Source organism: Triturus cristatus, chromosome 6 (genome assembly GCF_964204655.1).
Source record: "Triturus cristatus chromosome 6, aTriCri1.1, whole genome shotgun sequence".
NCBI classification, from domain to species: Eukaryota; Metazoa; Chordata; class Amphibia; order Caudata; family Salamandridae; genus Triturus; species Triturus cristatus.
Genome location: NC_140589.1, coordinates 195,982,720 through 195,998,521, shown reverse-complemented (window position 1 = coordinate 195,998,521; position 15,802 = coordinate 195,982,720). Strand labels below are relative to the sequence as shown.

General features: G+C 47.7%; 1 protein-coding gene across 1 annotated transcript in view; it reads left to right on the top strand.

The window, feature by feature from the left end:
• LOC146816628 (cytochrome P450 2K1-like) overlaps positions 1-15,497 on the top strand; it is a 183,519-nt gene extending 168,022 nt beyond the window's left edge. Inside the window, exons 9-10 of the mRNA XM_085610506.1 lie at positions 8,129-8,311; positions 15,426-15,497. Of these exons, the coding sequence (XP_085466632.1) occupies positions 8,129-8,310 (182 nt within the window). The 3' untranslated portion in view covers position 8,311; positions 15,426-15,497. The remainder of the gene's footprint in view (positions 1-8,128; positions 8,312-15,425) is intronic.
• Positions 15,498-15,802: the final 305 nt, after the last annotated feature.

Below are 15,802 nucleotides of genomic sequence, written 5' to 3'. Positions count from 1 at the left end.
TGGAGCGCTGCTCTACCTGTTCCTTCACAGCACCGCGCGGAGATACACCTTCGGGTGTGATGCCGGCGCGTTACAAGCCCATAAATAAATAAATGTGCGAATTAGTCCATTAAGCCACAATGTGCACATTAGTCCATTAAGCCATCAGACCCGTCATATAAGATAAGTGTCACATGCCATTATCTATTAACATATTTATTAATTACCCGACACTCCTTGCCAGTTCAATTACTTTCTCTGCCGTAAAAGATCTGATGTCAGTATCAGTAGTGTGTACTTATTCAAGGATTGAAGATACCTGCAATTAGCATTGTGGTGCTATCAGCGAAAAAATTTGTATTTGACAATTAGCTGAAAAAAGATTTCTAAAACGACAAACCCAATTTAGGAGCACTTGGTTCCATGAGGCAAATGACTGAGTTCATTTCCAGAAATTTTTGGCTACACCAGAGAGATAAGGTTTCATTTTAAATGTTGTCACATAAAACATCTACAGAATTATCAAGTATGTTTTAGTAGTGCGTGCTACTACAGGCATGTTAAAGGAAGTCATCTTCTGAGAAGTCAAGGAGCATATATATTCTATCTTTCAACGCTTGAGAAAATAGAAAAGCCCATTATCAGTAAAAATGTATTGTTATTTAAAATGTTATTGAGCACAATAATACAAAGTGGGCCATGTTAGCACTAGATGTGCACTAAAATCTATGCTGCATTTTAGAATGGACCTGGTTGTTTATTTTTTATCAAGCCTTTTGGCAACACATCTTTGCTCAAGTAGAAATATGAAGGCAAATTGTCAGCACAGTTCAAACCACCTGAAAGAGGAAACAAATGAAAGAGTGTTTCAAAGCCTTAAAATCATTAGAATCTTCTGGCATTCTAGACTATATCAGACGCAACCCTTGCAGTTTCTAAAGCGCTTGCTCCATATACATACTACAAATTCATTTATTTGAAAGGCTAGGGCATACAAGTTATTTTTGATTAGACTTGCATTAGTTTTCAGTTCTGAAGGCAAAATGCAGGCTTTTAGAACACTCTTAGTTAATTAATAATAGAGAACTGTATGACAGTCCTCATGCATATCATAAATGAAGACAGACGCTCTCTTAGAGTAATTGAACGACGTTGGAGAGCCGCACCCTCATCTGACCACCTCAAGCTACTAAGAACCTCCTACTTTAGAAAGATCAGAAGATCTAAAACCGACTTCTTCAGGACTCAACTAGACCAAGCCAAGAACTGCCCCAAAAAGCTATTCGATCTTATCAAAGCTCAAAACAAGAGCGCACCCAATCTCCCTTAAGCCATCCTAGTCACTGTACCCAATTGTGAGGAATTTACCTCCTTCTTCGCTTCTAAAACAGAATCCATAAAATCAGACCTACTCAAGGACCTCTTATCTCTCTGACATGCAAAAGAACTCATCACTGCCCCTTGCAGGTGCCCAAGATAATGACCTCCCAAAATTCAACCTCAAAAACAACGCAACCTGGTCCCACTTCTACACTTACAGTGAAAAACCATATTAAAGACGCTAACCACTCTGAAACCTTCCAACCATTTCACAGACCCACTCCCGGCCAACTACTTAAAAGACTTCATTCCCCTGTTACTACCCCTCTGGACCAAAATCATGAATACCTCCCTCCTTCAAGGATCCATTCCAGACATCCTGAAAACAGGTCAGGTATCCCCTATCCTAAAGAAAACAACAGCTGACCCTTCGGATCTAAATAACTATCATCCGATTTCTAACATACCTGTGCTAGCCAAACTCCCGGAAAAATGTGTTAACATGCAGCTGAACCGTCACATTGACCAATTCAACCTGGCTTCCGAGCAAGTCACAGTACCGAATCAGCCATGACACATGTAAATGACGACGTTCTTAAAAATCCTGGACCAAAACGAAGCCTGTTTACTAATCCTACTTGACCTGTCATCAGCATTTGACACCGTCAAACACGGCAATTCGCTAGAACTCCTGAAACACAGAATGGCACTGTCTGGAGCTGTATTTACTGGTTCGCCTCTTTCCTCCAAAATGGATCCCAAAGATTCAAGGTCAGTCAATCCCTATCCAACTCCATGCCAGTCACGCTAGGAGTATCGCAAGGCTCCTCCCTCTCACTCTCCCTTTTCAACCTTTTCATGGAACCTCTCACCGAACTTCTCAGCCTCGCCAAGATTCACTTCCATATGTACGCAGACGACACCCAAATCTACATCAAGATCCACTCACTTGAAGACATCAAATCCCTCAACACCACACTACAAAAAACCCAAACATGGCTGGCCAAAAACCATTTGAAACTAAACTCCCTCAAAACGGAATTCCTCCTAATTGCTCCCCCTAACAAAACACCCTCTATCCTGGACTGGCTGAAGCACCTAACTGCTCTCAAAGGACAACCTCTCATCGTTGACTCTGCGAAATCGCTAGGTGTAACTCTGGACAGTAACCTAAAGATGCAGAAGCATATCAGCATTTCCACAAAAGGAGCTAACTTCAACATGAAGACCCTGCGAAAACTGAAACCCTTTCTGCCATCCTACAATTTCAAACAAGCATTTCAAGCCCTAGTAATCCCTAGAGGGGAATATGGGGCGGTTGTCGACAACCCCGCTAAGAGCCGCTATCAACTCAGCTGCAAGACTCATCACGGGCTCAAAGAGAACCTCTTGCATCTCCCCAGTCCTGAGAGCCCTCAACTGGCTACCGTTTCGAGGCTAAAATTCATCTGAAAATCGCATGTATGACGCACAAGGCCCTTCACCATAACTACCTAGCTCAGAAACTGGTGCTCTCCGCCGGCATCAGAGCTTCTAGGTGCGCCAAGACTTTTCTACTGAAACCACAACGATTTGCCAAGAAAAAAACCTACAACCGATCCTTCTCTGGTATGGCTCCTAGGATCTGGAACGCTTTGCCCATTGAAACAAGAATTAACCCCTCCACTGCCTCCTTCAAAAAAGAAGTGAAAGCGATCCTCATGGCTAAATTCACATAAATTTACTGACTTATTACTGTATTTTATTACTAGTTCTGTTTTTATGCTCCATACTGTTTTCTTTCTGTTGTCGTTAGCTGCTTTTTTTTTTTACTTTTATGAGTATTGTATATATGACTCACTTATATCTTTGTGTGCTATGTCTCCTCCTGTTTTCTACATCTGACGTGTAAAGCGCTCTGATACTCGCAAGAGTCTTGTTCGCGCTATATAAAACCTTCAAATAAATAAACTTCTGATTCTCAAAGAGGAAATTTCAAGGATGCATGTAGGAAGGTAGCATGTGCCAGAGAGAGATGAACACATGCACACGGACAACTAGGGGAAACAAAAACACATATACAGTGCTTGAGCGAAAGACTCAGTTGTTAATTTGTTGAAAAAATAAATAAATACGTGCCAGGGTTCTAGTCACGAGGCAGTTTGCAACAGCTCATTTTTCCTGTTAGCACCGCCTAAAAGAGAACCATGAATGTGGGGGAGAGGGTGTAGCATAATGGCCAGAGCTACCAGCCTCAGAGCTTGGGAACCAGGTTCGAGTCTCAACGATTGATGTCCAGCACAACGGACAAGAGTTTATCAAATTGGCGGGAGTGCTTAGAAAGCGCCGCTGCCAGGGATGAACCGGCAGCATCGGTAACATCTATGGTCTAACTACCCATGGTGCCAGCCACTGTCATTGGGGTTTTGTCAGTTTTCGTGGCATACCATTGTGTGTGTGGCCAGATTCTACCACACTGTGGGATAACTGTCTGTGAGGGAAGCGGCGAATACGAAGACAAATCAGTGTCTGCGCCCCAGTGATTCAAAAATTGGCCCTTCTGCAGAGATCCTTCGCTTTGTCAGCCATTTTCTGGTGTATCAAGCTGGGCTGTCTGCGGACCTCAGAACCCCTGTGTGGCGGACAGGTAGTACATGTCCACAGACCAATTATAAAAAATAGTGACCCCAAATGCCAATTAAGTGAGCGGAGTGGCCGGGGGGTGTAAACCTTAAAACAGTGACTTTGGCCGTGAGTGTGCCCTGAGTTTCATGTTGTTTACACCCCACAGCCATGGTTGTACTTGAAGGAGGAGGGCCTGCTACAGGAGTAAATGAGGCTGAGGTTCCCATCTTCGTAATCCGGGAGGAGCAGGACCCGGGTCGAGTACCCAATAGACAATAGTGGGAGTTACAGTTTATTGTGGTGGCTGGGAGTCGGTTTCCTGCAGAAAGCACCATGGTTGATGCTTAATGTGTATTGTCCAGGCAGCAGCTATCAGGGGGAGTACACCTGCCTCTGGGAAACCCCTGTCTGCAATTGCGTGTCTTCAAAGATGTCAGGAGGGGGCGCTGGGCTGAATTCCATCAGTCCCTTGAATTTGAGAGCTTACCTTGATGTATAGAATATCACTGGCAAGCAGCAGGCGTATCATTTGTTGCATCCTGTGCGGCAAAACCCATCAGGTGGTGATTGATTGGCCAGGACGAGAGAATGTCACATAAACAGTCATGAGCCACTAGCCGCTCCTCTTGTAGTTTATCTGGCACTGCTCAACCCTGGTCCCTGTCCCAATGGGCAACCACAGTGCTGCCAGGCCTCCTCAGAGTCTACTGGGCAGACCAGCCCCGCGACCTAAGAGCACACCACTGGTGGCGTGGGTCTCCAACCGCTCCTCTGGGCTGCCCCTCCTGCAGCCCCACTCCTGATGCCCAGGCCCGATCCAAGCCCAGACGGGCTGTAATTGCTCAGGGACTGTCAGGCCGATCTCACGCAGTCACATAAAGGAGTCATAGACCGTGGCTTCCAGCACAGCACCAGTTGGCCCGAGGTGGAAGCACACCCTCATTCAAGGCCAGCTTCTAAAGAGCAAGCAATAATTTGGGGGTAGTTCACTCCCCCAGGTCAGGACTATATACTTAATCATTGGCCGAGGGTCGCAGAGCACTGAGTTCCGTTGCCATCTTGCCCAAGCCCAATCGAATGACCCCATGATACAAAATAACACAAAGTAGCAGAACTTTGTATTACTTTGGGAACCTATCCAACACAAATCCTCCATTGTAATTTTAGGATTATGTGACCTGCCTTCCTGGAAAAAATCAGGGTCAGGATCATATGAAGTCACTTCCTATGATGTCATTCAGGTCAAAGGATATGTTATGTCACATTCGCTACCCCAGGCATTTGATGATTCGAATATAACACATTACAACGCGTCCAAAATCCAACACATTCCCTGGAGTTGCACGCCCCCTACAGCAAGTCATTGTTACAACTTGCGATTTAATTGCACGCGTGATAACGCAGTCCTTGTAACGACTGCGTTGTAAACTACCACGTTGTGTTTACAGCTTTGTAAACACTGTTTCCCGATGAGTCGATACCCATGTCCTAGTATGTACTGAACAGTTGGTCAGATGGTCCAATATGTATATCTGGTGACAGCCTTTGAAGTGGGGCATCTTTTAGGTTACCCTCACATTTGATTCTGAAAAATGTTTCTCTTCCCCTTTTAAAGCTCTGGGGTGACAAAAGGGTGTGCAACGTACCTATATTACCTTCTTGGGATACAGTCTTGTTAGTTTGTCCATGAATGGAGCATGGGTGCTTGTTGATGTTTCTTCTTCTCGCCGCTTTGTACCAAACTCATATGCTAGAGCGCTAAGTTTGACCACGATTGACACTTCTTAGTGACTTTCCGTTATCTGTGCTTCCTTGCTGTGCTTGTCCCCTCCTGTTGTGTGTGGGGGAACCTGGAATTTGTGCATGGTTGGTTTGCTTGGAGAGGAAGGCCCTGCTTGACTATTTCTATATTTGAGCATTCTCATTATGTGGGCTTCCTCATCTTTTCTATGATGGAGCCTTGCTTCTGCTGGGTATGTTACTATTGTTATGGCTACCAGGCCTGGGCGTAGTTCGTGGAGTTTGCTATGCGGAACTCCGTGAAGTGTCAAAACATATCCGCGGAGTTCCGGAAGTGGCAGAGTGCAGTGCAAACTGCTGTTCGCGTTTGTCTTCCTGCCGCTCGGGTAGAATTCTACCCGTGCGGCAACTTGCGCTCACAAACTTAACGTTCGCGAGTGGGAAATAACTCAGCTGCTCTACACGAAGTGGAGTTTTCTGCACTCCACAAGCTCTGCGGAGAGCAGAAAACTCTGAAAACTGTGAACGGAGCGGAGTTTACCACCCAGGCCCAATAGCTACTCACTGTATCTTCATTATGTTATTTGACTTTTGCTGTCATGTCTCTGAGTTAATCCTTCCTGCATTTATTTTCTTATATGCATTACTTTGTTACACCGTGTTGTTAAAACTGCCTGGGCCCAATATGCATTCTTAATGGGTGACCCATTAGCAGGTTGAGGCAGCTGGAAACTTCTAGACGGCCTTAAACTTTTGAGCTGGAAAATGCTAACTTTAAAAAATTGTAATCTAAAATCGGACTTTAGCATAACAGGGGATTGTAAATTACAATTTTAATTTCAAACTTGACATCATTATCTGCTCTCAATCAAAGGTTGACAAATATTAAATATAATAAAGTAACCCAATGTTATCCAATTGGAGAGATAGGCCTTACAATAGTGAAAAAACAAATTTAGGGTTTTTTTTTACTACCAGGACATGTAAAGCTTAAGAAAATGTGGTCTATCTTTTACATACAATTGTCTCTGTCATATAGGTTTTTAGGGCATACCTTAGGAGTGATTTGTATGTATTAAAAAGGGAGAGGTTTGTTTTGGCAGGTCAAAATGGCACTTTGAAACTGTACTACAGGCTGCAGTAGCAAACCTGAAACGTTTTAAAGAGCTATTTTAGTGGGTGGCACATAGAGTGCTGCAGGCCCACTAGTAGCATTTAATTTACAGGCTCTGGGTCCTTGTAGTACCACTTTACTAGGGATTTGCAAGTCAATTAAATATGCCACTAAGTTGTAAGCCAATTTTACCATATTTTAGGGAGAGAACACAAGCACTTTAGCACTGATTAGCAGTGGTAAAGTGCACAGGATCCTAAAAGTAAAAATAACTGGTAGAGCAAAGGAGGGGAGTGAAGACAAAAAAAACAAGTTTGGGTTACCTTGCAGAGAGGGCCAGGTGCAACAGTAGCACTGCTAAAATGAGTTGCAACTTTCAATGAAAAGAACATCATCTCTGCGAGGAAGTGGGACGAATGTTGAGGAAAAATATATCAGCTCTGCAGATAAATTCTGCCCCGTTTAAGGTATGACCTCCATGTGGAGATTTGTTGGTAAAATCCATGATCCATTTAACAAAGCTGAATAGACGTTTTAGATCTAGCCTGACATGGTGACTTCTCGAAGCACATTCATCCTAGCTAGACTATCAACTGAAACCTTAGCGCCTACGCCCTCCCACTGGTAAACCCAATCCCTCATTTTTATCCCACTCCCAAATCCTCTAATGGGAATGCATGGCTGTAATTTGCTGAACTGTTGACAAGCCCTAAACTCTTCGTAGTCACATGGCCGAAAAGGTGGGCTCCAATTAGGCCCACTGTGTGCACGTCTGTCCAAGAAATATTATACTGCAGCCAAGCTATTTGTGTTTTGTGTTGTATTTCTGCCCATCTCTTTATATTCACTTTTAAAACTATTCCAGTTTTCATTGCTGAATATGATATATTGTGCTTAAAATGTACAATCATCAAAGACCTTGTTTTGGAAAATGGAGGACAGACACGCTAAACCTCCTGCTAAATTATAATACTCTCCTACTGTTTTATTCCATTCTTGAAGCCTACTTCGCTTTGAGATAAACAATTTACACACATTTTCACAACTATATGTTGTTCTAAAATAGAACAAATTCAGAAATACCATGAATTGCAATATGTCTTTTACACCTCAAATATTTAAACATTTTCTCCAAAAATGGAAAAACTGCCTTTTCAGCAGCAGGTTGCCGTTTTATGCTGTTACTTTTGCTACAGGTATATTATGATTCTTTTTGAATACTAGTAAGCATGCTGGTGTTTAAATTGCATTCTTAAGTCTTCGTTATTGTTTTTCTTATCAGCTTTATGCATTTACCCAGTTTATTTCTTTTTAAAAATGTGGTAGACAATGAATTGAGCTGAATTCCACTAAAATGTCTATTTGTTCTAGGTCGACGAGTCTGCGCGGGTGAGACCCTTGCCAAAATGGAACTTTTCATTTTCTTCACAAACCTGTTGCAGAAGTTCACTTTCTCTCCTCCTGCCGAAGTAACCAACGTGGACATCAGTCCTGGAATTGGATTTACAATTCCTCCACTGCCACACAAAATGTGTGCTGTATCACGATATTAAGGTGTCAAAAGAATCCCTGTATTGTCGTTTTGGTGAGGTATATTATAGAATGATTTTAACTAAAATCTGTACATTTATTAAAGTGTTCTCCAGATCTACTAGAAGAGTCAGCATCGTCATGTTCACTTTTCTGTTTAAGAGAATGTGACTCAGTAACTCCTTCTATAATGCATAAGTGTCACAGGTTTTCTTTTTTAATCCTCTATATCAAATCACTTCTTCACCCCTCTTAGCATTGGGTGTCAGTAACTGTAGGGTGCAGGTGGCTCCAGTGTGCCGAAGAAACACTACACAAGTGCAGCTCAGTAGCCTTCATTGTATGAACATCCCCAAATGTTAGGTGTATACCAATAGCATGGGATTCAACAGAAAAAGTTGTTTGTTCTAAATAAAACATTAAGTCGGGTTAGGAGTTCCTTCAGCGCCCCCTACAAATATCAATAAACAACAAACGTAAAAACACATATTATAGAGTACACACTGTGACTTCTGACCTACGGCTTTTAGCCCAACCAATACTTTGTTATGTAGCTTTTGCTATGTTCGTTCATTATGGTTGTTGTGAGAAAGTGGTTATTAGTTGGGACAGATCCAGGGGCATATTTATGAGCCCCTCTGCGTCATCCTTGCACCACGCAGTGTGGTGCAAAAGTGACACAACTGTAAGATGAGATGTATGAAGCCACGCAAGCCCACATTTCCTGGCCCTGAGTAGCTTCATAAATTTTGAGTAAAGCAAAGCAGCATAAATTGCTGCATCGCCTTACTTTGCGCTAGGGTGGCATTCAATGGGCGTTGTGTGGATGCATCGTGGTCCGGTCTCTTATAGCGCAATTGGGCGGAGCAAGAAACAAGCACGCACGCCAACAAAGTCAAACTTCAGCAAAAAAACTGGAATACAGGGTGTGCATCTGACTAATGTTGACTTTTCATAATATGAATTTTTCCGTCCAATCAGTCAGTTTGCACCCACGGATGAAAATGTTTAATGGAAACGTGGAACAATTGGCACAGTATGTATATAAACGCAAAGATGAATAACGCAGGAGTTTGGCTTTCGGTCACAAACGACTATGAGAACGTGAAGAGAACAGATACTTAAAAAATGAAAAACAGGACTGTAGAGTTGCGGCCTATGGGCTAGGAATGATACCACACCACACGTGTACTCTGGTAATGGCCAGCTTAATGCCTGCCCACGCCCAGCGCTCCGGGCTCTTTATTCTCTTACGAACGTGCCCTCCGTATGGACGTAAGGCACGTCCACCTGTGCGCACGCTCGGGGGGGTGAGGGCTCACTACATATCGCCTGGGACCCCCGTTACAGTGGTTGGGTCCAACTCAGGCAAACACTACATTCCTCCTTTACCCACAAATGCAAAAACCCCAAAAACATGGCGCTTAGCGACAAAACATCTTTAAAGTCTCAAACGCAAGTCTCTGCGGGTTTCAAGAACAAACAAAAGAACAGTCTTACTTGGTCTTGGCGGAGGTACAGCCCACTTTCACTTCGGCAGCCGACAGCGGGCCACAAAAACTCGGTACCTCTGGGATGGCTGCGGACATGGGCGTAGATGGTACCTGCTCTGGCTGCGCCCGTCTGGAGGGGTTTGAAACATGTCCTCAGAACAGTCTGTATCAGCCACGCCTGGGCGACTCTGTGTTCCTTGTGACTCCCGATCTCCGTTGGTTGGGTGACCGAGGTGCTCCCTGTGTTTTCTGTTCTGCGTGGAGTCTCTTCTTCCGTGGCGGTCTCTTCTTCCATGGCTTCTCGGGGACCTGGGGGTACCGCTGGGCTGTAGCCTCCCAGCTCGGGAAACTCTTCCTCTCCTCCATCTGGGACTTTCTTGAAAAACAATACATTCCTTGTGACCTCTTCCCCGTGCCTGACCGCTGTGATCAGTGTTCCGTTGATGTTCGTGACCGTCCAGGGGTCTAGCTCGAAGGGCAGGCGGAACTTTCCACCTGGGTGGCGGTCTTTCACAAGCACCCGGTCTCCAACTTGGATTGGGCTGTCGGCGGCTCTCCTCTTCCGGGATGCTTCGCGGTTGGTTTTTGTTCTCTGTTCCATGGACCGGATAGGCGGGGATGGTGATGACGCCCACATGGGATGGTGTGGGATGGTGTCTGTGACTGTCCTGCCAAAACAGAGGCGGCTCGGAGGAACCCCTGTGGTGCAGTGGGGCATCAGCCTGTATTCGCGTAGGAATTGATACAGGGCAAGCTCTATGCCCTGGCCGTCCGCCAGTGCGATCTGAATGTTCTTGTTCAGGGTCCTCATTAGCCTCTCAACTTCCCCGTTAGCTTGAGGCCACCTCGGGGTTATGCGTCGGTGCTTGATACGGTGGGATTGCAGGTAATCCGCTAACTCGGCGCCATTGAAAGGTGGACCATTGTCCGTGCGCAGTTCCCTAATGAGGCCATGTGTGGCAAGTATCTTTTCCAGCTTGGGAACTACCTCGGAGGCGGCAGTCGAGGACAGGATCTCCACCTCAGGGTACCGTGAGAAGTCATCCACCACCCCCCAACATGTACTCCCCCCCCCCCCCCCCCGGGAAATCTGCGCTGGCTTGAGACGTCGGTCCTTCCTCGGTGATCACTGGCACCAGAGGGTTAGGTAGGCTGGTCGCTAAACACACCGGACATCGCTGGACGATTGTTTCCAATATTTTATCGAGGCCTGGGAACCAGAGTTTGCTCCGAAGGCGGTTCTTTGGGTTTACAATGCCTTGGTGCGCACCAGGAGGGCTGCCTGTTGGGTGAGACAGTCAGGTAGCACCAGGCGGGGGCCTCTCAGGAGGCATCCTTCCTGAGATACGGACAGTTCGTTCCGGACTTGGTGAAGCGCCTTTAGCGTTGCTTGGGCACCAGGTGTGCGGAATGACGAGGGGCTTTGGAGTGGCTTCCAGTTGCCTGACGTGACAGCCTGGATGGCGATCTGTAGGTAGTCGTCATCTTTGGTGGCTCGTGCCACTTCCTCCAGGGAGATTGGCAGAGGCCGTGACCTTTCTACGATCATCCTGACATACTCCTCCGTGGCCGCGGCTTCTGCAGCTTCCGAGTCAGTGGCCGGGCGGGCGAGTCTCGACAAGAAGTCGGCTGGATTTCGGGTGCCTGGTCGATACTCCACGGTGAGCTGGAATTCCTGGAGCTGGAGCACCCATTTTTCGATCCGAGGAGGAGGACGTGAAGAGGAGCCTTGGAACAGCGGGACGAGACGTTTGTGATCTGTGATTACCACAAAAGGGTGCCCATACAGATAAATGTGGAAGTGCCGGCACCCCCAAAGGATGGCAATGGCCTCTCTTTCAATCTGCGAGTATCGCTGTTCCGTTGGTGTGAGCGTTCTGCTTGCATATGCGATGGGGGCCCATTCTCCGCATGCCTGTTGCTGGGTGAGCACGGCCCCTAGGCCTGTCGGGCTGGCGTCCACCACAAGTTGTGATTCGTTTCGGGGATCGAAGTAGGCTAAGGTCGTGTCAGCTGAGAGTGCTGCCTTGGTTTTCTGGCATGACTCTTGCTGTTCCGGACCCCACTCCCAGGTGGCAGCAGCTTTTGTGAGGTCACGAAGGGGGCGGTGAGATCAGACAAATCCTTGATGAACCTCCCGCAGTAGGTGACCATCCCAAGGAAACTGCAAACTGCTGTCACCGACGTGGGGGCGGGGGCTGCGTGGATGTCTTTGACCTTTTCTGGATCCGGGCCTATTCCTTGGTCGGAAAACCTGTAGCCAAGGAAACTAATGTCCTTACGTAGGAAGTCGCATTTTTCTCTGTGGAGGGTCAACCCTCGCTCTTGAAGGCGGGTAAACACTGCTTGGAGGCGTTCGTCCAAGGTTGGTGCGTGGACCAAAATGTCGTCACTGACATTTAAGATGCCGTCTAGCCCTTGCAGGACGTTCTGGATGATATTTTGAAACACCTCCGCTGCACTCGATATCCCAAAGTTGAGCCGGGTTTACCGCCAGAGGCCAGCGTGCGTGGAGAAAGTGGTAATCGGACGCGAGTCAGGGTGTAGGGGAATCTGGTGGTACCCCGATCTCAGGTCCATCTTTGAGAACCACTTTGAGCCAGACAACTCTCCGACTATGTCGTCTATGGTTGGTGTCAGGTGGCGCTCGCGCTTGATAGCGAGGTTGGGGATGCACATATCTACGCAGATCCGCACGGCGTCTGGCTGTTTCGGCTTCTTGGCCACCACAATGGGCGACACCCACGGGTTGGGCCCGCTTACCCTTTTGATGATTCCAGCACGCTCGAGTACCCGCAGCTCCGCTCCAACCTTGGGTCGTAGGTGGAACGCAATGCGTCGGTGCCGGAGGGCTACCGGGGCGACCAATTTGTCTATGTGGAGGTGGATGGCGGGTCCCTTTAAACAGCTGACGTGTGTTTTAGTACTAGATGGTCAAGGCTGCGGGCTTGGACTGTGAGTGCAAAATGGACCAACCCGAGGTATTGGGCTGTTCGGCAACCAAGCAGGAATCCTGATCCTTCTTGCGACACATAGATCTTGGTTTGCAGGCGAGTGGCGTCGTGGGACAGGTCCGTCCAGAACATCCCGCACAGGCGTAGCGAGCGACTGGTGCCGTAGGCGTACACTTGTACCCTCGTGGGATGGAGTGCCGGGGCATTCTCTAGTGTCTGGTACACGCTGGCGGCCATCAGGTTGATTAACGTGCCTGTGTCGATCAAGGTACGGTACTGCTTGGTCTCGCACGTTGACCGTGCACATGGGTTCCGCGGATGGTGTAGCTGCCAGGGTGTGAAGCACCCACACGACATGGACGGAGGCTGCATCCGCTTCATCCTCGTCCATGTCACTGCTGGTTAATGTGCTGGGTAGCGGCTCTAACTGTCTCACCCTTCTGGGTGGCGACAGACATACACTTGCGAAGTGGTTTGCTTTCCCACATGCGCTGCAGACCTTGCCTTGTGCCGGGCATGCTCCTCTGTGGGGCGTCGCGCCTCCGCACCACGCGCAGGAGCGGCCGGGGGGGGGGCTGAGCTAGTCTTGGGTTTCTACGCCGGGGTTGCTTCATGTGGTTCTCGGTGGCGTCGGTCTTGAGGGCGCACACTGGCTCAGTCTTGCGATCGCCGGCTTTGGCTCCATGTGCGTGGCTCTAGCCTTAGATAACTCCTTTGATCGCCCTAGTACGAGGATGTCGCGCATGGGCATGTTGTCCGCCTCCAACACTCTCTGGCGCAGCTTCGAAGACGCACAGCACTGGATGAATTGGGCGCGGATTTCGTCGTCCACATCGGAGAGGGTGCACGTGCTGGCTAGCTTCTTCAACCTTGCTTAAAAGACGTCTACCGACTCATCCGGGAGTTGGCGGGCTTGCCGGAGTAGGAATCTTTCATAGTCGACGCTAGCGAAAGGTTCAAAATACGCCGTAATGGCGTCGCGCAACGTGGCATATGTTCTGGGCGGGCCAGCCTCGGTTACGTCTTTCGATATGTCGTGGATAGCTTCTCCTCCTAGGTGTAAAAGCATGGCACGCCACCGCTCAGCCGCGATTTCTGCCGCCACAAAGTAGTTCTCCGGTCGTTCCGGGGGGGGGTGCCGGTGACTGCCAACGGCTCTAGGGGGGGTACGTTGGCCATGGCCTCTGAGGATGGGCACGCCAGCAGGGGGGGGGACCTCACCTCCACACCTCTGGGGGAGATCCACCAGTCTTCCGGGCGTCGTGTGCGGGTCCCTAGGGCTGCCTCGTTACCCAGGGGCGTCCAGGGGAGTAGGAGGAGTGACCAGAGGCTTCCAAACGGACAAATTGGTATCTCACGCAGGTCCGGACCTCGTGTTGCACGCGAAAAGCGTAAGGGATGGCAGGCCGGTCGCGTTGGTCCTCGGGTGCCTGCTCCGCTGGAACATGAGCTTTCCGGGCAGGTAGGAGGCAGTCGCTGGGGGCCGGAGGGGCGGAAATGAGCTCGGCCAGGCGGGGAAGGCAGGCAGCAAGTCCGGGCAGGGTGTGCACGGCCCGGAGACAGCTGGGGCCACACGCGGGTAGGAACACGGCCTCAGGAGGAGGGGAGTTGATCCGCTCCTTGGGCAAGAGCGTGAGGCGGCGGCGCACGCGATGGGGTGGCTAGACCACCTCGTCGCCAGTGTAGAGTTGCGGCCTATGGTCTAGGAATGATACCACACCACACGTGTACTCTGGTAATGGCCAGCTTAATGCCTGCACACGCCCAGCGCTCCGGGCTCTTTATTCTCTTACGAACGTGCCCTCTGTGTGGACGTACGGCACGACCACCTGTGCGCACGCTCAGGGGGGGGGCTCACTACATATCGCCTGGGACCCCCGTTACAGTGGTTGGGTCCAACTCAGGCAAACACTAAAAGGACCTTTTTATTAATGGACACTTGTTGCTTTGAACACTTTGCAGTAATTAGACAATTGTATATTTTTGAGGTATCATTATTTTTGAGGTTACAGACCTTTGACAATCTATTATGAAACTCTAGTTAGTAGGATGGTCTTATTGTTATTTGGGTTGTGGGGGAGTGAAGCACATCCCTTAAGGTTCAGCAGGATGCATTCTGGGTAACGTAGTATTTCCTGGTGAATCATGTGATCGAGGGTGGGTCCGGCAGATGTAAAACGCCTGGCGTAGTGCCGAATTACATGTGATCAGTCACCTGGTTGGAGTTGGGGAGGGGTGATAAAGCAGCCATGTTATAGCGCAACATTTGAGCTTGACATGAAGGAGAAGCAGACTCATGCTGCGTCACCTTTTAACATTTTAACGTGATGACAGGAATCGAGCATGTTTGTTTTGGAAGAGTCAGCATGTTGCAAGCTATGACGGTTTAATTATGGACGTAATGTAATATGAGTCACTGTGAGTTGACCTAGTTCCGAGTTGCTCGAGAACTTGAATAATCATCTTGAATAATTATGGGGGTAATGATAGTTAGGCATTGCAGGTTTCAGGTTTAATGCAATTGATAACGTCGTGGGTTTTTGAAATATTTGTAAGAGTTACTATTGTTATTTCACATGTGGATAAAAGAAACCCAGTAAGAGCTTATTTTACTAGATGTATAACCAGATGTATACGAATTACGATATTGGTCTTGTGCATGAATTTCTTAAAGAATTTTTTGTATTTCAGATGCCCCTGATGAAGGGAACATCCCAAAATGCATTGGGCAGTTTTTAATAAAAATGTGACTTGTGAAAGCTATCACCGCTCCTGTGTTTGTGACCACCTTTGTTGCAGATTACGAATGGATAAAATGAATTGAAGAAATAGAAAAATGGTAAAAATTATATTGAGTAAAAATGTGATTAAATAGAAGATTAAATTAACAATTTGATTGGATTCATTCAAATACCTGGCTGTGCAGCTTGAGTTGGTACCTGAATGTGGGTCCATCGTGGTCAGTTCTATTATAGCGCAATTGGGCGGAGCGCGAATCAAGCATGCACGCCAACAATGTCAAACTTCAGGGAAAAAAATGAAATACAGGGTGTGCATCTCACTAACGT